At 41.8% G+C, this 24,345-nt stretch overlaps 1 protein-coding gene across 2 annotated transcripts in view; it reads right to left on the reverse strand.

The window, feature by feature from the left end:
* palm2akap2 (PALM2 and AKAP2 fusion) overlaps positions 1-24,040 on the reverse strand; it is a 105,583-nt gene extending 81,543 nt beyond the window's left edge. For both annotated transcript variants that reach the window (XM_084104575.1, XM_084104574.1), the window contains exons 1-3: positions 23,738-24,040; positions 11,990-12,181; positions 3,124-3,169 (exon numbers count right to left, since the gene is read on the reverse strand). In XM_084104575.1, coding sequence (XP_083960701.1) covers positions 3,124-3,169; positions 11,990-12,030 — 87 coding nt within the window. In that variant the 5' untranslated portion in view covers positions 12,031-12,181; positions 23,738-24,040. The remainder of the gene's footprint in view (positions 1-3,123; positions 3,170-11,989; positions 12,182-23,737) is intronic.
* Positions 24,041-24,345: the final 305 nt, after the last annotated feature.

Here is a 24,345-nt window from a genome sequence, read left to right on the forward strand (position 1 = left end):
TATATGGGGATGATTAGGAGGCCATGATGGACAGAGGCCAATGGGCAAATTTGGCCAGGATGCTGGGGTTACACCCCTACACTTTTTTTTTTTTTTTGAAGGACATCCTGGGATTTTTAATGACCACAGAGAGTCAGGACCTCAGTTTAATGTCTCATCCAAAGGACGGTGCTCTTTGACAGTATAGTGTCCCCATCACCATACTGGGGAGTTAGGACCCACACAGACCACAGGGTGAGCGCCCCCTGCTGGCCTCACTAACACCTCTTCCAGCAGCAACCTGGTTTTCTCAGGAGGTCTCCCATCCAGGTATTGACCAGGCTCAGCCCTGCTTAGCTTCAGTGGGCAACCAGTCTTGGGCTACAGGGTGATAGCTGCTCTTTGATAAATAACTTTGTTTGTAAACATTAAAAACTATGATCTATATACAGCATGTGTGTGCACTATGAATGTAATCCTGACATACTACATCAGCCATGTTGTCATTGTCATGTGACCTACTCCTGCCCTATGGCCTCATGGGGTAGTAAAGTGTCCACTGGATGCATATTTCATAATCTCTGTTATTCAAATACTATGCATTCTGGCACAATACTCTTTTGACATACTGCTTTTCACATACTATATAGTTGGAAAGTATGCATATTCAGACCAAATTCCAGAATGGTGTTGGAGAAACTGTTAAGATGGCTCTCCAGGAGCAGGATTTGACACTCCTGCCCTAATCCTGACTATTAGACTTAAGTGCATAATCAGTGCATAATTATAGAGGTTTTCTATTATTTTTTAAGTAATTGGATGATTGTCTTCATGGTGAAGACAATCTTATTGGCTCAAGCCAAATGTCATCGACAGAGCAATCGTGGCCTAACGGTTAAAGAATCAGACTGTTAACCCGAAGGTTGTGGATTTGATTCTCAATACCAGCAGGATATTACTGAAGTGCCCTTGAGCAAGGCTCCTAACCCCCAATCGCTCCCCGGGCGACACAGTGAATGGCTGCCCACTGCTCAGGGTGTGTGTGTCCACGGTTTGCAGTGTGTGTGTGTTCACTACTCACTACTCCTGATGTGTGTGCACTAACTTGGATGGACAAATTATGGGTTACCATGGTTTGGCCTTCACATGTAACTACTTTCAACATGAGCCAGTACACAACAACAGAAAACACCCTGAAAACTATCTAGTAACACTGTCAACCACCCTGAAGTCCCCATAGCAACATGAGAAACCCCTGAGAACACCTTAGCAATCTCATCACAATGTCTTGGCAATCACCCACTACATTCTAGCACTATGGCGTGACTTCCGCACTGGCAACCACCACTCGTTACATCTATTACAAATCTCACCAAATGAGAATAAACTGCTTAAAACACAGTGGTTCAAAGATGGCTGATTTGAACCATTTGACTTAAGTTGTTAATCTACCAGACAACAGTAATAGTACTGCGTGGGACTTTGAGGGCTTTCCATAGAGCTACCGTCAAAACAGACAGCGCAATAAAGTTTCACCACCTCATTAATGTCAGTCTTTTTCCCTAGTATTAAAAAAGGGGAAACCCACATGCTGTTTCAGCCTGTGCTGGTCAGATATCTGTCAAAGAGCTTCTGTAATTTTTTTTATGTATGAAATGCTTTGTCTGACTGACTGTTTGGGAATAGATTACTAGAAGGGAATTACTTGGTGTAACTTGATGCACTACCTGAATCAACTTAACTGTGAAATGTTACAACTGCAGACACAAAGCACACCAGATACCAGGTTTGTGAGAAGCAAAAGGTATTTGCCATGTGTGCTCAAGAGTTTGAATACATTTGCAGTTGCAGGCATGTGGCTGACATCGTAATAATGCTGCAAGACTGATTCACAACGCCATTACTACTATGTACATTAACACCAAAAACAGATGTCAAGAAATTGATGTGTATATTATGTTCACAACTATCAGATGCGATAAAAGCACTGAATTCTTGCTAAAATGCAGGAAAATTGTCACGTAATTACTTTAATTTGAGCTATTCAAGGGTAACAGCCATTCTGCCAAACAAACTCTCAATGCAAAAGCAATTAAGTAGACACTATTTAGATTATCTCCATTTGTATCGAGAACCAGTCATCCGTCAATGCTTGAGATGCAGCCAGACACTGTATAACTTTAATTATTTATATTTCTGAGCGAGGCAGCATTACCACAGGCCCTCTATCTCAACACTTCACCTTTCATTTAGCAAACCTCATCCAAAAGGCATTAGCCTGCTGCAGTTCTTGCTGCCAAGAATCAACTTTCATTGTTAGACTTGACAGACTTTTAATTAGTGGTGTTTCTTAAGGCAAGCATCATTATATTGCTAATAAAGGATAGTGATTTGAAAGAGGAGAGGTGTACTATTACTTTTACAAACCATCGGATTAACTCGGATTATAAAAACAGGCAAAATCTCCATAGACTTTTATTGAAGGAAGGCCATATCTAGAGACCATATCTAATCAACCACATTGAACACCTCAGCAACCACTCTGAATGGCCTAGCATTGTTGCAGTGAGTTTTGGATAAACTCAAAGAAAAACTTCTTCAGAAAAAAACTGTGTTTCTCATGAACTGAGTCCAATAACAGTTTATTAGGACAGTTCCAAGTGTATACTAACACATGCTGGTCCTACAGACTATTTTTGCAGTGTGTATTCTATGGAATCACAAAGATGTAAGCAATGTAGCCAAAATAGTTTTCCATCTGTTGCTCACTTCTAGTCTACGCAGAGGGGTTGACCCTGGTGCCAAATTTAGTCTCTATTTTAGCCACATTTCAAATTCTTGCCCTCTGGGTCATATGGGTGATTCGTCAATAGTAAATCTTCTCTTAATGAGAACAACTTGTGACAAACACACATTAACAATGGAAAAGTAACAGCACCAAAACCATCAGGTCTATGAGCTTCTGTAATGCGTTCGTTTGGGACTGATTTCAAAGAAACTAGTTCTCTAGTACTGAAATGCTTTTATGGCGAAGAGGAACACAGTTATGCGCATCAACAATGTATGTTAGTGTCAAAAAAGAAAAAAAAAGAAAAAAAAGAAGATTTTGGTGAGACTGTAAGAACAAAGCAACACAGAACTTACCGCCAGGGCTTGGAGCCTTTCCTTATGAAGTTCAGCTTCAGCCATCCTGGAAAAACAAAGGCAGAATTCTCAGTAACCGTGAGATTGGTAATCCCAAGTGTGTTTGTGTGTGTGGGGCGTGGGTGAGCAGGTTAACAGACACAGACACACACACACACACACACACACTCTCTGCCCTGGTCCTCTGAGCCAGTGAAAGACACAGTGTACTGAGGGAAAGATCTTCTCATTCACTGGCCATGTGTCTGCCAGACTGCCTCTCTCTCTCTCTCTCTCTCTCTCTCTCTCTCTCTCTCTCCTCCTACATCCCTCCCTCTCTGTCACTGGCCGGGTTATAGACAGATGACAGGGTCTTGAACCCGCCCTCTGCGTTTAGAAGAGAGCTACAGGCGAGCATGCAGAGAGATGTCACTGAGGGTTGGACAATACTGTCACACCTAACTGTGACTGCTGTGTGTGTGTGTGCGTGCGTGTGCGTGTGTGTGTGTGTGTGTGTGTGTGTGTGTGTGCCTGCCTGCTGGGATGGAAAATAAAGGTGTGCCTTACACTGGGGACATGAGAGGCTGCAAGCTTAGAGGAAATCTGCTCCATGTTTGAAATTCAAAAACATACATCTGCCAATTCTTTGCTATTGTTTAATAACATCTGATGAGTTAAAGGAATAGCTCACCCATAAAAGAAAATCTATCTATCTATCTATCTATCTATCTATCTATCTATCTATCTATCTATCTATCTATCTATCTATCTATCTATCTATCTATCTATCTATCTATCTATCTATCTATCTATCTATCTATCTATCTATCTATCTATCTATCTATCTATCTATCTATCTGTCTGTCTATCTGTCTGTCTATCTGTCTGTCTGTCTGTCTGTCTGTCCGTCTGTAAAATGATTCACCTTGCTCTTCAGACCATGACAAAATCTGAGCATAAAAACATCTGCAGAAGTTGCTGACTCTAATCATGTCTACTATCTCTGCAAAAGTCTGTACTAAACATCTTTAGTTCTAATTTATTTCTCCAGTGAAGCCAAAGTGTGCAGTAGGGAATGGGAACATGGGGGTCCAACTGCTTTCCCTCATCCAACCTCACATTGAGGATACAAAAACTCCTTATATGGAGAACAGGCCGAGCTAACAGAGTCTGGAGTGTTCTGCAAGAAGAAAACTCAAGGGAATTGTAAAAAATCTCAGTGAATGAAATTGTAACTAAATGCAATGACCCTTTAGTGTTTGTACAGTACAAGTACTGCTGCTATACAGTATATAAGACAAATCAGCTGTTATAAACAACTGTTTCCTGAGCTGAAGGAAATAAATGCAAATATGCAAGTACAAGCTGTACTGCAACAGTCACTGATGCAGACTGACCATAGAAATAAAACACATGTCTTATAATCCATTTAATGTTGTTTATCTCAGATGCCTTGTGAATTTTGTGCTAGTGGAATTAATAGCACTTCGCTCCAAATGTTATCAGTGCAATGCACAGAAAGACTTTGCAAACCGGTATCTGTATGTAAAGTATAATGTTGAGTTTTCTTATCTGTCAGGCAGTAAATAATAGTTATCTTCATAGGTGAATTTCAACATGATGTCTCAGTCATTCATACAGAATCAAAACCTACAGCAGCAGTGAACATCAGTAGATGGAGGAAATTCCTGGAAGTTCACGTAACTGCTGGAAATAGGCTTAAAGCCACAAAACACACGGCGCTCACAGACGGAAGACTTCAGAAGCGGTGCGACTCATCCAGCTCTAGAGGTTCAGGATAAATCGTTCAACAGAGGTCTGTGAAACATTCAGGCCAGTCTGTTTACTGTTGCACTCTGTGTTACAAGTCTACACTTCATTCTTTTAAACTAAGCATCTGACTGTCAGTTTAATTTAGACTTCAGTTCCAAACCACTTAATGTTGGCCTCTCTTTAACCTAAGAAGTTACTTTCCTGCACCTGGACTTTTCATTGTCGACGATGATACACTAGACAACATTTGAGAGAGAATTAATAGCAATCTCAAAAGTACTATACATTCTTCAGAGCACTAGTTCACAGACTTTCTCACCCCCGCCGCACGCTTTACTTTTCCATTTCCAACCAGCGGCTGCAACGTCATCATTCGGCATAACAGACAAAAGCAACATTGTTTCTCTGGCACAGTGACCTCATCCCATGAGCCAGCGAGGCACAGTAATGCCTTCCAGATGTGCGGCGGTCCAAACACTGGGAATCCAAGATTAGTAAACGCGCAGCAAAATTACTTTCAAATTACTTTTAAAGTGAAACACACTATTAGTGGGCTGCCTTGCTTTATTCAAGCACTTATTGATAACAAAAGCAATATTTAGACAGACAGACAAACAGACAGACAGACAGACAGACAGACAGACAGACAGACAGACAGACAGATAGATAGATAGATAGATAGATAGATAGATAGATAGATAGATAGATAGATAGATAGATAGATAGATAGATAGATAGATAGATAGATAGATAGATAGATAGATAGGACAGACAGAGACAGACAGACAGGCAGATAGATAGATAGATAGATAGGTAGATAGGTAGATGATAGATGATAGATGATAGATGATAGATAGATAGATAGATGATAGATGATAGATAGATAGATAGATAGATGATAGATGATAGATAGATAGATAGATAGATAGATAGATAGATAGATAGATAGATAGATAGATAGATAGATAGATAGATAGATAGATAGATAGATAGATAGATAGATAGATAGATAGATAGATAGATAGATAGGACAGACATACTGACAGACAGGCATACAGACAGATAGATAGATACAGTGCTATGCATAAGTTTAGACACCCATGCTAAAGTTGACTAAAAAGAGGAATAAAAAATCATCTTTTGGAAACTGAACTTAATGCCTTAATTAAAAAAAAAAAAGGAAAAATCCAACCTTTAAGGACACCAATTCATTTCTTTGTGAACGAATAATGTATCGTAAATAAATAAATGTTCTTCCTTAAAATACAGGGTGCATAAGTCTGGACACCCCTATGTTAAATTCCCATAGAGGCAGGCAGATTTTTATTTTTAAAGGCCAGTTACTTCATGGATCCAGGATACTATGCATCCTGATAAAGTTCCCTTGGCCTTTGGAATTAAAATAGCCCCACATCATCACATAGCCTTCACCATACCTAGAGATTGGCATGGTTTTATTTCAGTTAGCCTATAGCTGGTTTGATTTGCATTGAGAGATGATCTTATGGAAAGTTCTCCAAGCCAGTCTCTAGGTATGGTGAAGGCAGAATATTTGAATAAATTTTTGATGAGTAATGGCCCCACACTGACAGGGCATGAAGAAATGTATGAGACCTTTCTATTGTTCAAAAAGTAATTATAGGCATCTGAGCTGTAGAACTAGTAGTTTCTCCATATGCCTTCTAGTGGCACTCAAACATACTCAAACGAGCCTCTCAGAGAGCTCACTAACAGCACTTCATTAGTGCTGAGCTTGCATTGGCATTTGGCGCAAATTACCTTCTTGAGCCACAAGTAAGTGACAAATTGGTAACTGTCTCTCAAGGGCACTGATGTAAGTGTTGCCCAAATGCCAGTGTCCGATCCGGCTTTAGCAAAAGGGCCTTTGTTCTACATTAGGTTGAGCTAAAATTTAGACCGCAAATTTCCAAAGAAACTTGTGCATACAACCTTTGTTTCCTTAAAATGTTAAATTAGTTGATTGTACAGTGTGGCTGACAATGGTGTTTAACTAATTTTTAATTTCCCCGCCATTAACGAAAATTTCTGTCTTTCTTGTGTTTTCACTGTTATATGGTAGGGGGCGCTATTACGCATCTTCTGAAAAAGCACTGAATTTCCTGATCAAAACACATGCGAAGAAGATGCAGAAACAAGCCATGTTATATGTAAGCAGATGCACATCAAAACTGCCTAATGTTACTGAATGAAATGTCGACCCAGGACGAGCTATAGGACTGTGACGTTTTGGAGGTGTTGATGGACTCGATCTACTCCATCTGTGTTTTGATCATCGTTCTGAATCCGATCTGGATGTAGTCTTTGACAAAAACATGAAGGCAGAATAAAACTGTTCCTCATACAAAATTATAAGTAGACTAGCTAGCAATTATATAACTAGCTGACTCTACAGAGCATGTTTTACACTGAATATGAGAACCAGTTCACTTTTGTTGTATGGAAAAGAGCAGCCTGGACATTCTGCTTATGGGTTTGGAGTGACACGAATGTGAGTCTATTTGTTCATTTAAGAAATGTATTTACATTCATGTATTATTGCAATGGATCCACTGGAGTCAAGCTTATTGAGAACCCAAGTGCAGTTTATTACAAACAAGATCAAACATGAAACAAAAACATGGCATGAAAACTCAAAATGAGAACAGGAACAGGAACAGGAACATAGACTTACAACCAGAGATCTCCATGAAACAATACTTGACAAAGACACATGACAAACATGAGGGCTTAAATACACAGAATAATTACAAGACAAGGGACACCTGTGAACAATGATCAGACAATTAACCAATGACAAGACACATGGCAGGATCACATGACAAACAGGGAATCACATGACAAGACACAGAAACATGACAATGACATGAAACGTGACCAAGACGAGACCAAATCGTGACAATTATGTAAACTTAATTAACTCTGACAATATTTATTCATTTTTATTAATAGTTATATTACTTTTTAAACCTACAATCGTTTACTGTACTTGTAAAATGTATGTAATTTATTTGCAGTATATTGGTTTGGAAGTTGCATAGGACTGCAGTTGTCACTGATTTAGGGGTGATTATGATTACCATTCGTTAACAGTGATTGAAAACACAGTCATCATCCACAGTGATCACATATGATTCATGATTTGTTTAGTTTGTGGTTCAGTATGTAATTGTTTTTCTGTCATGAATCATAAATCAAGCCACTGCTTTTCCATGCGTATTCCAGAAAAATAAAACAAGTAAAAAAAAATTGGAATACAAGTGTGTGAGGCCCAAATATGTGTTTCAGATCTTTTAAGGAAATAGCTTTTCATTCTTTCTTTGTGTGTGTGTGTGTAAAGGTGTTTAATATAAGCAACAATCACAAGTGGCTGTTTTCCAAGAGGATGGTAAGCAAACAGTTTAGCTTTGTTGGAATGGTGTTAATGGGAGAGAGTAGTTTCTCCAAAACTTTAGCAAGCAACTCATACAACTCTGGTCTGTCTCCTGTAATGATAACGGTGGCCTGCTGTTTTCTGTGTTTATGGCTGCAGTTGTTCTGGAGATTGTCACATCTCTTGGTCTGGCTTCTTTTGAACAGTTTAAATAGTGTGCTGTCAGTTGGGATTATAATACTTAACTCTCAGTGAATTAACATTTTAACTTTATAATTTCATTGTATAGCAGATATTTTACCATTCCTTGATTTTTTTGGAGGTCTCAATTTATATTTTTCTAGTCTGCTGCTTTAGACTTGTGGTGCCATCAACCAGTCAGTGTTGTCATACTGTCATTTTCCAAAGTACCTCCCAAAGAGATCTATAATCAGACTGGTCTATATCTACAACTCATCTCAATGGAACACTGTGTACGATGGAAGTCAATGGAGAGAGATGCGTGTTGCGTGCAGTTACGTCATGATAATGTCATTTACGAGCCGGCTCAGGTGACTGGTTACAAAAGGTTGTATAATTGTATTATTTTCATTTCAAACAATACATGTGTTGTTTAATCATTTAAAACCTAATACATTTCTTGTAGACTACTGTGAACCACTTGAAAAGTGCGCTTTGCTGTTTTTCTTTAAAATAAATGCCACTTAAAGGTGCAGTAAGCGATTCATGAGAAACCCTGTTGACATCTGAAACAGACTCCTCCCTTCATTGCTCCGCCCAATGCACAATGCAAGAGTGGATGTCTCCTCATCACAGCTGAAGTGGAGAAAAATAATGCTTCATGAAAAATGAAGCGTAGATGATGAACGAATGACAAAGAAGAACAAAAAATGAACATTCAGTACAAAAGAGTTTATGCAAGCAAGTGTTCGGTATTAGTGGCTAGCAGCTCCATACAAACAATGACACTCAAAACCAATATTACTCGCGCATGGAGCAGAAACAACGCAACCTCCACATCCGTTTTCAGGCCTTCACGCTCAGGTCTCTCCAGCGCTGGAAAGTTTTTTAATTTTATCTCGGGTTCTAAAGCTCTTGCCTGATCATGACCATATTCCCCTGACCTTTTCTCTTTTGTAACGTCTCTCGGCCATCTCTCTTTCTACAGTCTCTCTTCACTCTCTCCTCCCCCATCATGAGTGGACACGCCCCCTACTGCTGATTGGCTCACTCTCTCTGCTCCCTCAGCATGAGTGAACACATCCCCTACTGCTGATTGGCTCACTCTCTCTGCTCCCTTCATATTTAGACACACCCCCTACTGCTGATTGGCTCACTCTCTCTCTGCCCCAATCATGTTTAGACACACCCCCTACTGCTGATTGGCTCACTCTCTCTCTGCCCCCCATCATGTTTAGACACACCTCCTACTGCTGATTGGCTCACTCTCTCTGCTCCCCCGGCATGAGTGAACACACCCCCTACTGCTGATTGGCTCACTCTCTCTGATCCCTCAGCATGAGTGAACACACCCCCTACTGCTGATTGGCTCAGTCACTCTCTGCCCCCATCATGTTTAGACACACCCCCTACTGCTGATTGGCTCACTCTCTCTCCGCCGCCATCATGTTTGGACACGCCCCCTACTGCTGATTGGCTACAAGTGTGTTGTGCTGCTCGGTCTGATCCACTTTCTCAGAAATTGCTTACTGCACCTTCAAGTTTAATCTAATAATGACATTCATTGAGCTGCTATATCAGGTAATATAACTTGAACACCAACTTGGAAACACAACTGCTATATATCACATATATCATTATAAATAAGATTAATGTGGTGTTTAGCTCTGAGGATTTGTCCGTGGTGTTTATCCTACAGGCCGCCAGTTGCTGTGCTGTGACCACTGCTAATTTTGCATGTGTCTGGAATGTGACAGCTGCAGTCACACAAGTGCTCAGTTCAAACTCAAAGGCATTCTTTGGTGAGATGGCTCCAGGCCTTCTTTATTATCAAGACAGCACTCTCGAATGAGACTGCAACACCGTCACACAGCCACGGAGAGATAAATTGCTAATTTTAGTGGTTTGTGCAAATTCCTGAATGGAAATTCAGACAGTTTAACGTGAATGACAGTTGTAAACTCGCCCATAGCCTAGTTTTAGCTTTTCTGTGACATTGCAGTTGTGACATTTTCAAGGGAACACATTGGCACTGATCTGGCATAATCAATAAGCAATTACTTACAAATGAGATCCAAAATGTCCATTACATTTTGAATATCATTTGTAAGTAATTGCTTATTACTAATATACAGTCTGCTGATCAATATCGCAAAATAACTCCCCAGAGCGACTACTGTAGTTCTCGTATCACCCTGAAGGAGTTTACTTTTTTTTTCACGATTGATGACTGGTTGTACTTTACCCATTAATTACATGGTTATTTACTGAATACAGCTACACATAGAAAATATTTAATTATTATTATGTTTTATTAGCTCAAAATGGCTAAAACAAAACTTGGGATGTATATGCAAAATTTTGGTGAAAAGGGTAAAAAAGGGTCCATTGTCTGTTGTCAATAGTGCACGTTTAATACTAAGCTTTCTGTTAGTCAACATGGTGAATCCACATGACCAAATTGAACCTGATGCAAAATTTCTTTTGTCTTCAAGTGAAATTCCTGATCACATGGATGACTGGATTTCACCAGCGGAAATTTGCTGAACAATGGACCTCACGAAATGGGTTCTCAGAAGCAGAAGTCGCCATAGTTGGCTTTTTATCGGTTTATGGACTAGAGTAAGTTTGCTGTTTAATACTTCTGTAACGCTCAAATCCACAGAAGATGAAGAGGAGAATATGGATGTGGTCATGGCTAGGGAAAATAGTCATAATATATTTAGCAAATGGAGCTTGAGAAAAAGTAGTTTAAAATTTTAGCGCCATGTCGTGTTGATCAATAAGCCATTTCATGTTGCAGTTTTATTGGTGAGTCAGTATAGGTCGTAGCAGCAAAACACACTGTGAGATGATCATGCTAAATTTATGACACTGTCAGAAAATTATCGCAGACTATCTTTGGTCGCAAGACCGTGACATCGGCTGTCTTTGAACCTCTCTAACTGTGCGACGTAGGACCACCGTTTAGGAGCCACGATTGGTCATCTGTCATCTGGGACAGCCCAAAATCGTATAATGTGTACCGGGCATAAAGCTGCAGTACTGTTCACAAATGTTTGTTGAAAGAATGGTTTGATGAAACACCGAATCGTTGAACTATGTTGCTAATGACAGGACTCGCGACCATAGTTGGCTAACAATGATTTCAGGAAACACAACACTGGTTGGAGCTTGCAATTTCAACCTCGTGACTTTAAGAATATTCCAGGTTGTCCCTATTATTTTACAAGTCTGACATTAATTGCCCATCCAGTTACTATTGAATAAGGGCCAACACCCCAAAAAATAAGATAGTAGAAAGTCTACATTATCTTAATTCAATCTCATCATACTGTATGTTCATTTATTCTTACAGTTCCATTGCCAATGACACTGTGACACAATACATGCATTTGCGCTGTTCAGGAGGAGTCTATGACTGCAGACAGCAGCTGCATCATCATCATCATCCTCCTGCTGCCCTGGCTGCCGTTGCCATGGCAACCCGTCCGTGATGTCCAACCCTACAGAGGGAGGGCGAGGAAAAATGGAAGAACTCACTCGTATACCGGGTCTTTCCTCCGGAGAGGTGTGCCCATCATGGTCGCGTCTTCTCCCTCTTCCTCCTCCTTTCCTCGTCTTCTCTCCGCTGCTGTTACCAGCTTCACCTTGGGAATGATGGATCTTCTCCAGCTTTTCCTGAGATTTCAGATGGATGCTGGATGCTTGCAGCTTGCTTCCGCTCTGTCTAGCCTGCAGGATGAGAGAGAACGAGAGAGAGAGAGACAGGAGGGAGGGTCACATTTGTTTAACGTCTGATTTTATTGGTAGAGAACAGGCTTCTCTTTGAACTTTAATTTGAGAATGTAATATTACAGCAGATCTGATTAGTGATATGTCATTAAATCTACAGTAAAGTCCTAAGCTGTGTAACAGATATATCACACTGAAAAAGTCAGATTTAATGATTCCATTTAATCCATTTCACTCTATACAGTAATATACAGTAAAAATACATGCTCACATTATACAGATTAAATTAACTGTTCACATTTAACTATAAACACTTCCATACTGCCGCTTTAAACCTCAGATTCATGGGAATTTGTATTTATTGTATGAGTTGGCAACTTGTATGAATCAGTACAAATCAGATTAGTATGCAAATGTATGATTTGTTGTGAACCATGTACATTCACCCCTAAACCTAAAGAGTGTGTTAAAAATCTTTCTGTCCACTTTCAAAAAAATTTTAACACCACAAGCGGTTTTCATTCTGAAAACAGTAAATTTTTTGATCACAATGACATTACAATTTTTATACCTATTTTTTACATAATATAATTGTTATTTTAAACATTTTTGATTGTCTGTCTGTGGAAATTGTGCTTTAATTTCATCAATTCAGGGGCACTTTTAGGACATATGTGTCTGAAAAATCCATTTCTTTTCACAAAATACAATAATCAAGGATGACTAAAATTGTCTGAATTTTAAATGACCCCCGTACATATTAATAACATATTTTTAAAAAAATCAAAGACTAATAAAAATGACAAAAACAACAAATTTACTAAAACTTTGATCAAATCAAATTTAATTAAATTGAGAACCGAAAATACAAAAATAAAAACTAATTTAATATATTTAAAAAGCTATACATTGTTAAAAAAATAAATTGTAATTGTAAAATACTGTAAAAATGCAAAACACTGTAATAGATTCAACCTTACATTTCGTGTAATTTACACTGCAAAACTGATATATAAGATTATTCTGATAATCTTAATTCAAATTGAAATAAAGAAGATTATTTTTCTTACCCCATTGGCAGATAATTTTGCTTTGCCCCGCTGACTTTCTGACTTTTCGGAGATGGTGAGAACTGATGGATTTGAAATGTTGTAAAAGCAATGCGGAGATGATGGGGTTTTTATTACTCAAGAGGTGAGTAAGGTATTTTATTGAACAGATAAATTGCCATATGAAGCTCTCTAACAGAGTTGATTGTAAAGCATTATCTATTGTGAAGATTATTTAATTATGGTTTTTGGAGTGCTGTGCTGGAATTTATTTTCAAGTAAGTACTGTATGGTACAGTAATGTCTTTATCTAGTCAGCTTAAGATCTTTCCATCTAAACTGGTTATATCTCGTAAGCCTTGTAGTGAATGTTTTATGAGCTGTAGGATAATCATATCCGCACAGTCACGCAGAGCCAAAGCACAACCAAAACAATGTTCTTCCGCAAAATGCATGCAGTTTAGTTCCCTTTCAGTTGCTCACTTTCGACGTATCATCTTCGAGCCCTATCATCTTCACCAATGAACGTTGGTGTGCGTGAATCGCGTTACGCGCCCCACCCCGCAGCGTGGGTATAAACAGGAAGCGGGCGCACGCACACATTGTCTTTCACTTCGGAGCCGACCTTCCTGTTCATCTCTGAACTCTACAGACTGCTATTGTGTGTTGAAGACTCTCTAAACGGTGTTGGTGTGACGGCGCGTGCAGCGAGTGGCCGCGAACATTTCTATGTTCTGCTGTTTTTACAGCAAGAGCTTGTGTCGGTTCGGTGGGTGTTTCCCTCAGTGTACATTCCCTGGGTGCCTCAGCACTGTGAGAGTTTGTGGAAAGAGTGTTTTTTCTTTTCTTTTTTCTTCACAAAAGAGCAACACAGACATGACACTGCGTCCTTTTCGGGATGTCATTCCGCCTGTGCGTTTCTGGATGCGGTCGTTCCCTGGTGCCAGCAGACGGCCACAATAGTTGCCTCTCGTGTTTGGGCACTGAGCACGCTGTGGTAGCTTTTGTGAACAGTTCATGTTCCCATTGCGGGAATATGACTATGGTTGCGTTAAGATCGAGACTCGCTTACCTCAAGGGAGGTGCAGTTCCCTCGCCTATGTCCCGATCTAGTGTCTATTCTGGACCTCAGAATAGGCCTACTTCAGCGCTTAGCCCGGGTGATGTGAGAATTACCGTGAGGGCTTTCCTGCCGAGGCAATCTCCATGGGCCCCTCTCGCCTCACAAATGCGGCCGCCACTGGAGCTTCCAAAAGAGTGTGCTGGTCCTTCTCATGAACGACCAGTCGTGTCTTTTGGGGCTCCTCCTGACGATCAGATGTCTGTCGCAGCATTGGAGGGGGAGCTTCAGACCTCTGGAGATTAGGATTTGGCTGCGTTACCCCCTTTGGGGAGTGTAGCGTTGCCCGAGTCCGATCCAGAATGGACGGCTATGCTTTCCCTGGCCGCCGAGAAGGTCGGGCTTGAGTGGAACCCTCCACCACGCCCCGAACCATCTCGGTTGGATGATTGGTTTCTCCTGGAGGTGCATGAGGAGCTCACTAGGTCGTGGTCGGCACCTCATCAGCAGCAACCACCTAGGTCTCAGCGTGGAGCAAGCTGCAGGAAGTCGACTCTGCCCGTCCAGGCAAGTCAAGTCATCTTCATTTATATAGTGCTTTTAACAATGTAGATTGTTCCATAGCGGCTTTACAGTGATAATAGGAAATTAAAGTAACAGAGATTGTTTTGGCTTTATAGCAGCTCTAGAATAAAGTCATTATCCAGCTAAATTTAGTTTTGATTGATTCACTTCCGTTGCAACGATCATTGGTTATTAACTTAGCGGCCGCTAACACGACACCGTTTTAACAGAAAACTCTTTAAGTTCTCTCTACGCAAACTTTAAAAAACGCGAACCTGTGAGAACACTGATGGTGTGCACATATGTATTACGAGTTCAGTCTATAGGTATGCACATTTGAATATATGTGCGCAGGCGTGTAGTCCTTCCCTACAAACCAGCACTCAACAAACTACTTGTCTGGCCTTAAAATGTACAATACAGAATTTGTATTTGTATACAATACACGTAAACCGGAAAGTTTAAACGTGCAAACGACCCTGAGACGGGCGACCCAGAGGTGGATCAGACTGCTCTTCAGGAGATGGCGAAGGCGCCGCTCCCTGCCCCGGTGGTGGGCCGGGCGGAGAATCTTTTGTTTCCTTTTGTTTCCCACAATTTCAAGAGAAGAGCAGTCTCTAAAACCTCTGGGTCCCAAGAGGGCGCGCTTGGTGGTCGATGACACTATGCCTTGTCACCCTCAAGCCCCTCTTCTATCGCCAGCGAGCAGCAGTGGCTGTGTTCTGGACGCAACTTTCCGCACACTCACTCTGTTCTTCAACAGAAGCAGGTATGTGTTGCACCACACACTCAGACCCCACTCCGGGCCGCTATGCCATCCGAGTCGGGTCCCTGCATTCCGCCACGCTGCCCCACCCCGGGCACGTCTGTGGTGCCGTTGGTCCCGCTTGCACGGTGTCTGGGAGCCTGGCTAGCGCTTCCCAGCCCGTCTCGCTGGCTCATCCATACTATTAGACTCGGCTATGCAATTCAGTTCGCCCGACGTCCCCCAGCCTTCAGGGACATTCTGTTCACCCATGTTCTGGCGGACAATGTCCCTGTGCTCAGGGCAGAGATTGCAGTTCTACTGACAAAGGACGCGATCGAGCCAGTCCCTCCAGCCGATATGAAGACCGGCTTCTACAGTCCGTACTTCTTTGTACCCAAGAAAGGCGGTGGGTTACAACCAATCTTGGACCTGCGTGTCCTGAACCGGTCCCTTCACAGGCTGCCGTTCAAGATGCTTACGCAGAAACGCATTTTCAAGTGCATCCGTCCCCAAGATTGGTTTGCAGCGATCGACCTGAAGGACGCGTACTTTCAATTCTCGATGCTCCCTCGACACAGACCATTTCTTTGCTTTCCATTCGAGGGGTGGGCATATCAGTACAAAGTCATACCCTTCGGGCTGGCCCTGTCGCCCCGTATCTTCACGAAAGTCGCGGAGGCGGCCATTGCTCCCATGTGCGAGCGTGGTGTTCGTATCCTCAACTACCTCGATGACTGACTTATCCTGGCCCAGTCGAGAGACCAGTTGTGCGAACACAGGGACATGGTGCTCAGTCACCTCAGCCACCTAGGGATCTCTTTTCTCGGTATGGGGTTAGACTCGATCAACATCACTTCTCAGAGGCCCGTCAGAGTTGAACTGCATGAGCTTGCTCAGACGCAGAACAGCGGCACCACTGAAACTTTTTCAGAGGCTCCTGGGGCATTTGGCATCTGGCCCCCTCTACAAGGTGTGTCTATGCTTTGAAGTGGAACCTGTTTGTTGACTGGTGTTCTTCTCACGAGGAGAACCCCCGAACTTGCTCGATCAGAGCCTTGCTTTCCTTCCTGCAAGAAGGGTTGGAGCGAAGGCTGTCTCCCTCCACCCTTAAAGTGTATGTTGCCGCTATTGCTGCACATCACAATGCAGTTGAAGGTAAGTCATTGGGAAAGCACAACCTGATCGTCAGGTTCCTGAGGGGGCAGGAGACTAAATCCACCTTGCCCGCTCTCTATACCCTCTTGGGATTTGTCTCTGGTCCTTTTGGCACTTCAGAGACCACCCCTTGAGCCCTTGCAATCAGCTGAGTTAAAATTCTGTCCTGTAAGACACTAGTGTCGGCTTGCTGCGCCACTCCCCTCCACATGGAGCGGATACGTGCGCTTTTTTGCTCCAGTCGAGTTCCCCACTCAGTCGAACCCTGTGAGTTCCTCCGCACCCCTTTGGCGGTCGGATGTTTCGGAGCGTCCGACGCCTAGCCTAATGCTCATATGCTTGTGTAACTTGTGCTAGGCTGGGTTCCATATGTGGTGATCCCTGTGGCAATCCCATATGCGTATTCTTCCACGACCAGCTCCCTGCAGTGAGCCCGTGTCTTTCCCTTGGCAGAGTCCACTCTGGCGTCAATGTCTGGTGTTGCCTCCCCCTTCTTAGGCTGGAGCCACCCCAGTGACATTCCATATGTTGCACTGCCCCTCCGTCCAGTCCATATGTGTATTCTCCACATTTTACCTCCTTTCAGGCAGGATGTGGCTTCCACAGCGTCCCTCTCCCCTGGAAAGGCACGCTTCCCAGTGTTATCCAAGAGTACCACTGTGTGGGGTATAACTGAACAACAGTTTGAACTCCCTCTATGCAGGCCTTCCGCCCCAGTCAGTTGGGGGTCTGAGAGTCTTGCGTAGGGTGCTGGATGTGGCAGAAACTGTGGCGTTTTCCATGGGATCCCAATTACTTCATCACATTAACGTTATGTCGAACGTGAGCGACTGAAAGGGAACGTCTTGGTTACTAATGTAACCCTGGTTCCCTGAAGGAGGGAACGGGAGATGTAATGTCCCATCGCCACCGCTGCTGATCATCGCTGTACCGCCGTCACTATCTCGGCTCCTCAGTGAAAAACAATGTGTGTGTGCGCCCGCTTCCTGTTTATACCCATGCTGCGGGGCGGGGCACGTGACGCGATTTACACGCGCCAACGTTTATTGGCTCGTTCTGTAGACACTCGAAGATGATAGGGCTCCCTGAAGTGATCCCAATTACGTTGTCACGTCGACGTTGCGTCTCCCGTTCCCTCCTTCAGGGAACAAGGGTTACATTAATTACCGAGACGTTTTTTAACTGCTAGAGAGCCAAAAGTTACATATTGTCCCTTTAAATGTAAATTTTAATTAATTAATTTATTTTGTTAAATTTACAGGATGTTATTATGTTTACATTTTCAGTTATTTTGGCAACCACATTTGTAATGTTTTTGTTTGTTGTAAAAACTGATTTAAAAAAAAAAAAATTATACATTTTTACAGTGGCTCAGTGATACTACAATACACTGTTCCCCGCCACCTGTCCTTGTTAATTTGAGGCACAAAAGAGTTTGACCAGATGTCTGGTTGAACAACTGTTGGCAGTAAGGAATAAGTGTATCGGCGTAGGTGTCGGTATAGAAACTGAAAGCACACTTTGTCTACAATTCACTTTGACTAGGAAGCATTTACCAAGACCAAATAACTTGTTTTGCATGTCAATTCAGTGTCATTTTAATTGGAATAAAGCTACAATATTCCCTCAGACAGTGTGATTGAGATGGGCTGCTCTTAAAAGACAAGACCAAGGTCACATTCAGCTGACGTGTTTAGACTTTCTGCAATCTGCATGCTTGAGTGTCACATACTTGGATGTCTGTGATTGTGTGAAGTTAGTACCTTGAGTTATCTATCTGTCTGGAATGTTTGTTGTAGACTTCAGTTGTTTGTACCATATTTGGCTGCCTTATTTACTAACTATATTTTTAGTGCATCTTGCTTACAAAACTATATATTTAAAGGGGTCCTATTATGCCCTTATGAAGTCTTGATTTTGTTTTTGGGGTGAACTAGAATAGTTCTTGTAGTTTTCACACATGATTGTTCAAAAAAACACATTATTCTTCACATATTTTACATTATTACATCACCTCTCTCCCCAGTCTGGCTCGAACATGCCGATTCCGATGAAGCCCCTCCTTCTGAAATACGCTGTGATTGGTTAGCTGGCCCAGTGTGTTATGATTGGTAGAGCTTAGTGCGTGTTCGGGAAATGTCCCACCCCTCCATAACTGCGAGTTCTTAACTAACTTCTCTAGTGTAAATATTGAGGATGGCGTCAATTTCAAACCAATTCGAGCTTGATTCAGACCCTGACAATGTTAACGAACAAGAGGATCGTGCAGAACGGATTTCATGCACAGACTTTGCAAGCATGGATTTCACAGGACGTTTCAGAGTGGTATGTTTTTTTGTAATTTTCTTATATATTACCGATACGATGATATTGTGATATTTGTCTGAAAACTAAGGTAATACAAACAGTACTAGATCACAAAACCATGGTTAACTTTCCTAAGGAGCGGTGAACCTTCTTACAAAAGCGAGAGCTTACAAAAGAAACAGAAAACAAGCTGTTCTCCATAAAATATTAAATGTTGGGGTTATAATGTTTGGGAACAGTTTTAAAATAATTGTTTTAACCACTCTAAGTTTGTCCGCTTTAAGACGGCCAAACAAAGGGGTTTTGGAACCGGTGTGGGAAAAAAAGCACCTCTTTGACATCGCAGCAACACTCTTCATGTTCTCTAGCGCAGGTCAACCAGGCCTCGTCCCCTTTTATGCGTATTCTGTGGGCGCGGATTATTTAAATGACTAGCATTGTGACTTCATAAGATCCTGAAAAATCGCATTGTAGTCTAAACGAGCTGTTCGTTGTATTTCTTGAAAAGGGAATTTTTGTCAGGAGTCAGGTTTGATTTCTCAGCTTGTTTTCCTTCTCACTTCTCACACAGCTGTCCACTATCTCAATCAGCATTCGTGTACTCGCTCACCATCTAACACCTGTTCCCACTTTGCCCTGATCTCCTTGCTATTTAGATCTTGTGTTCTCTCTTCTTTGTCGGTTTATTATTTGTTCATTGTTTGTTCTTAACCAGCTTTGGCTTTTTGGTCCTTTTTGCACTGTGATAATTCTGTTAAATAACATATCTCCCTTTGGAGTGGACTTTGAGCTTTGTAACCTTGCAGATCTTTTTTATGCTCAAGCAGCAACATTACACTTACATTATTAGTTACATTACTAACTAAAGTTGAAAAAGTGGAAAAGCATACCCTTTAAAAGATTTAAAGACTCTATGCGGCTTAAATCTGTAGCAGCAATCTGTGTGTGAATTGTCTTTATACTGTTCGTGAAAATGTATATATCTGTATATATCTTAAAGTAATTCTGTCATGACAACTCTCAGAGTCACTGGCATGGTAATGGGTATGACATGTTATAACAAGAATCTGAATGTTGAGCGAGCTCATTGGCTACTGATACAGCAGGAACCAATCAGCTGTGCCCTATAGAGAATGATGTGATTATGAACAGGTGAGTAAAAGGACCTGTTAGCCTGAGCCATCTAGAGTTTCATGCCAGAACTTTGTATTTCAGCACAGAGGCAATGTTTAAATTCATTGCACAGTAAAACAGTAAATAATACTGTAAATAAAACTGTAAAAAAAAAAAAAAAAAAAATCAGAACAAATGCCTGTCATTGTAGAACTATCTACAAACTGCACATGGGTAAGCATATAGACTATCATAAGTTGGTGAGTTGCCAAGTAACAGCTTGAGAACGATAAATTAAATGTAACAACAACAATAATTATAATGATACAAATTATAATAATACCAACAGAGTAGTTTGAGGCAATAAATAAATAGAGCAAATATAATAGAGTATAAATAATAGAGTATGGTACTCTAATGGTACTCTAAAAGGTACTCTAATTATTTTATGTTTTTTAAATGTTTATCTGGCAAAATATATGATAACGAAATATAGGATATAGGCTAATATGTCAAAATGTTAGTAAATTAACTTCCATAAACTTGTAGAGTGGTGGTCTGGTTCAAACATTCCGACACGCAAAATCAAGTATTCATGTTACTGGAAAGAAAGTGAGGCTTTGATTTTCATTGATCACGTGTTTCTCTGAAAATATTATGTCTCCGGCACGGAGCTTCGTGAGAAATTGCGTTGCAAACTTGATACACGCTTTAAAGCTTCAGTGTCATATGTAACATCAATAGCGCTCCCTTGAGGACCACACCAGTGAGTTTCTGGATCTAGCTTTCTATACCCATTACCCCGACAGCGCCCTGAATTCCTTTTACTGGACTGGATTGATTAGTCACATTAAACAACTTGTTCCCTTACCTGTTGATGGTCCTGGAGGGGAGTTATGAATTTTGAACTGGTTTTCTCAAAACGTATCTGTTTTCAATGAGCTCACTCACCCTGGACTCACAGCCCATTCAGCCTCCTGCCACATCCACGACTGACTCTAAGCCAGAGCCCACCACAGACCCAGCACACGAGCACGCGCTCACCACGAAGCCTGAGCCTGAGTACATGCCGGATGCTATATTCATCCTAGAGCCTGAGCTTATAGCTGAGTCTGACCAGGTATGAGAGCAATCTCTACAGCCTTGTGTCTTTTGTCACTGCTGGTTCCGCCCAAGTCTCCTTGTTTGCTGATGGTTCTGCCCATCTTCAAGTCTCCTGCTTTGGCTAGTTCCAAGTCTCCTTCGTTGCTGAGGGTCCCACTCAGCCTCCAACTCCCTCCTCCTTTATCAATTTTAGCCAGCTCCTCTGTCCTGTCTCCGCAGGCTCCCTCCAACCCTTCGCTGGCTCCACCCAGCTGCTCGGATCCGCCTTGGGCTTCCAGGTCTCCAGATCTGTCCTGGTGTGTTGATCCCCTGGCTCCGCCTCGGGCCTCTGAGCCCTGGACTCCACTTCGGCCTGTCTACCCTTCGGCTCCATCTTGGCTCCACGCTCCCTTGGCTCCACTGTGGTACGTTATCCCTCTGGCTACACCACGCTCCCTCATCCATCTGGCTCTATCTTGGTCAGTCATCACCCTAGTTCAGTCACAGACTTCCGGTCCTCCGCCTCGTCTACGCCTCGTCTCTCCATCCCTTTGGCCCACAGGGCTCTTCCTTCCCTCCGGCTCCACCGTTGTCCTCACTCCCACCAGCTCCACCTCGTTCTGCCGAGCTGCTGTTCAACCTTATCCATCCAGTCCATTGGTGTCGCCCTGGGCCTTCGTCTCTTCGGCTCTGCCTGGGTCTCTACCACTCTTGGCTCCACCTCAGTCGGTCGGGCTCCTGGCTTCACCATGGCTCTTCCCTTCATGGATTCCAGTGTGAGCCTACGTCCTTATGGCTCTACTTGGGCTCACTCCCTGCCTCCCCCCTTCTTCGTCTCCTCCCTCCTTGGTGTCTCCTCCTGCCAGCTCTGAGTCCTTCACCAGAGCCCCCTCCCTCCTCCGTTGGACTGTTACTGTGCAAGGATGCACCTTTTTTTGGAAGGGGGAATAATGTAACAAGCAGTCTAGTTTAAGTTTTTGTTTTCCTAGACATTTAGTAAGTATCTCTGTGTTTCCTGTGTGTGTCTTTTGTTTCCATGGTAATTCATTGTTTGATTGATTTGCCCCACCTGTCTCTTGTTTCCTCCCTTAGTTAACCAGTGTGTTTATAGCCCCCAGTGTGTTCTCAGTTCTCGTCTGTGTATAATGGTTGTGTTTCTCCTGCACATTATCTTGATCTCATGAGTGTTTATTTTTATTTATTATTTATTAAAGTTGACTGCTGCATTTAGATCCTGTCTCAATGTTACTTTGCTACAACACAGCTGTGACTAGTAAAATATTATTTGGAAATGGAAATATTTAGTTTCTGTTATGTTACTGTTTTTTTTACACTCACTATTAGGGCTGCACAATTAATCGCAATGAAGCCGCGATTTGACAAAGGCTGCGATTATTTTATGCGCAGCTTGTCAGTGCAGCACGGCTGATCTGAACACCAGAGGGCGCTCTCAGGCAGACAAGCCAAATATGCCCAGGCGCAGAAGTACAATAATGCACATCATTCCAGGAAATCCCTATGGGCATCATACTATTGCTGTAGCTGAATAAACAGAAGATTGAAATGCTTTGATTGATTAAACATAACTAATAAACACACAACTGCCTTATTCTGTGTGAGAAGCCACATCATCTCAGAAGGATTCTCAACTGTCGTTATGAAGTGAGTTTGGAGTAAAAGCATGTTATTAAATGTTGTCTTTTGTTGGACAAGAGGTTCATAAATGCTTCTCATGTTTGGAAAGATGTTTGACGCGTGTTGCTTTTTCAAATGCACGTTATAAGTGACTCAAACTCACAGTGCCAATGACAAATGACAAGCTGCGCATAAAAATTATTCGCAGCATTTGCGATTTCAAAATCGTGATGAGCCAACTCGATTTAAGTGTGATTTTATGTAAATTGCGATTAATCGTGCAGCCCTACTCACTATAGTACTTTTAAATGTATTATTTATCTGTTTATTTTAATAATTATGTATTTTATTTCTTTAGTACAATAGTTATTTTTTATTATTATATATATACCATTTTGTACCATTTTGTACACTTTTTGTCTTTAAGCTTTTCCACGGACCCTCTAGCATCCTGTTTGAAAACCCCAGCTCTACAAGACAAACTACAGATATCCCCCCCCCCCCAAAAAAAACAAACAAAACAAAATTCTGACATTTTTCCAGAAAAAAGAAGAAATACATGCATACAGGTTTGAAACATCATGAGAATGAGTAAAGGATAACAGAATCTTAATATTTGACTGAACTATTGACACTTAACATACATTTCAAAGTATGGTTGAATATAATTTTCTGAAAGACCGTGGCAGCAATATAACAAACCTCTGAACAATGAAACAAGATTATGTTCCAAGCCTTGATTAGATTTGTGTCTAATTCATTCTTCAAATAAAACAACACAAGCAAGTGAAGGATAACCAAACTGAGAAGAGCAAAGCTGGTGCTAATACTAATATACTCACTTCTTTCAGGTCTGCAGTAAGCCACTCTCCCCGAGCGCTGTAGTGTTACATGACCCTCTGCATTCCTAGGATGGCTGACAGTTTAAAGTGTCCGTCTCAGTTGTTTGCCCAGCGAGGAGGCACAGCAGTGGTCCCGACTCCCAAGGCCCGTCTCGGCTTACCAGGAGTATCAGGAGCGTGCGCTGTACATTTTGCTGTTAATTTGGTTGGATTAGTTTTTGGCAGACCTTGAGACCTTTTGACTGGACATGTTCCTCATGTTCACAACACATCACAGTACAAAAACACTCTCACAAAAGTGGCATAGATTCCTATACAGCATAAAAAAAAAAAAACTGTAAATGGGGGCGTAATGGACAAGGTCATTTATGCAAGCGACAGAGCCGCAGATATCACACGCTGATACAATGTTAGCTTTGTTGACTGCTCTTTCTGGAATGTTTCCGTTGTCGTTGCAGTGAAGGGGCCTTTCAGCAGTCACCGTTTGCACTGTCACTTCATCAGTAATCTATTTAAGGTCGTTCAGGATGACTCGCATCAGCACTAGAGGCCAGAAAGCTAGTTCACATCTTCTTTAATGTCCTGTTGATCACCACATTGTTATATAC

Source organism: Abramis brama (genome assembly GCF_963993115.1).
Source record: "Abramis brama genome assembly, chromosome: 25".
Classification (NCBI taxonomy): Eukaryota; Metazoa; Chordata; class Actinopteri; order Cypriniformes; family Leuciscidae; genus Abramis; species Abramis brama.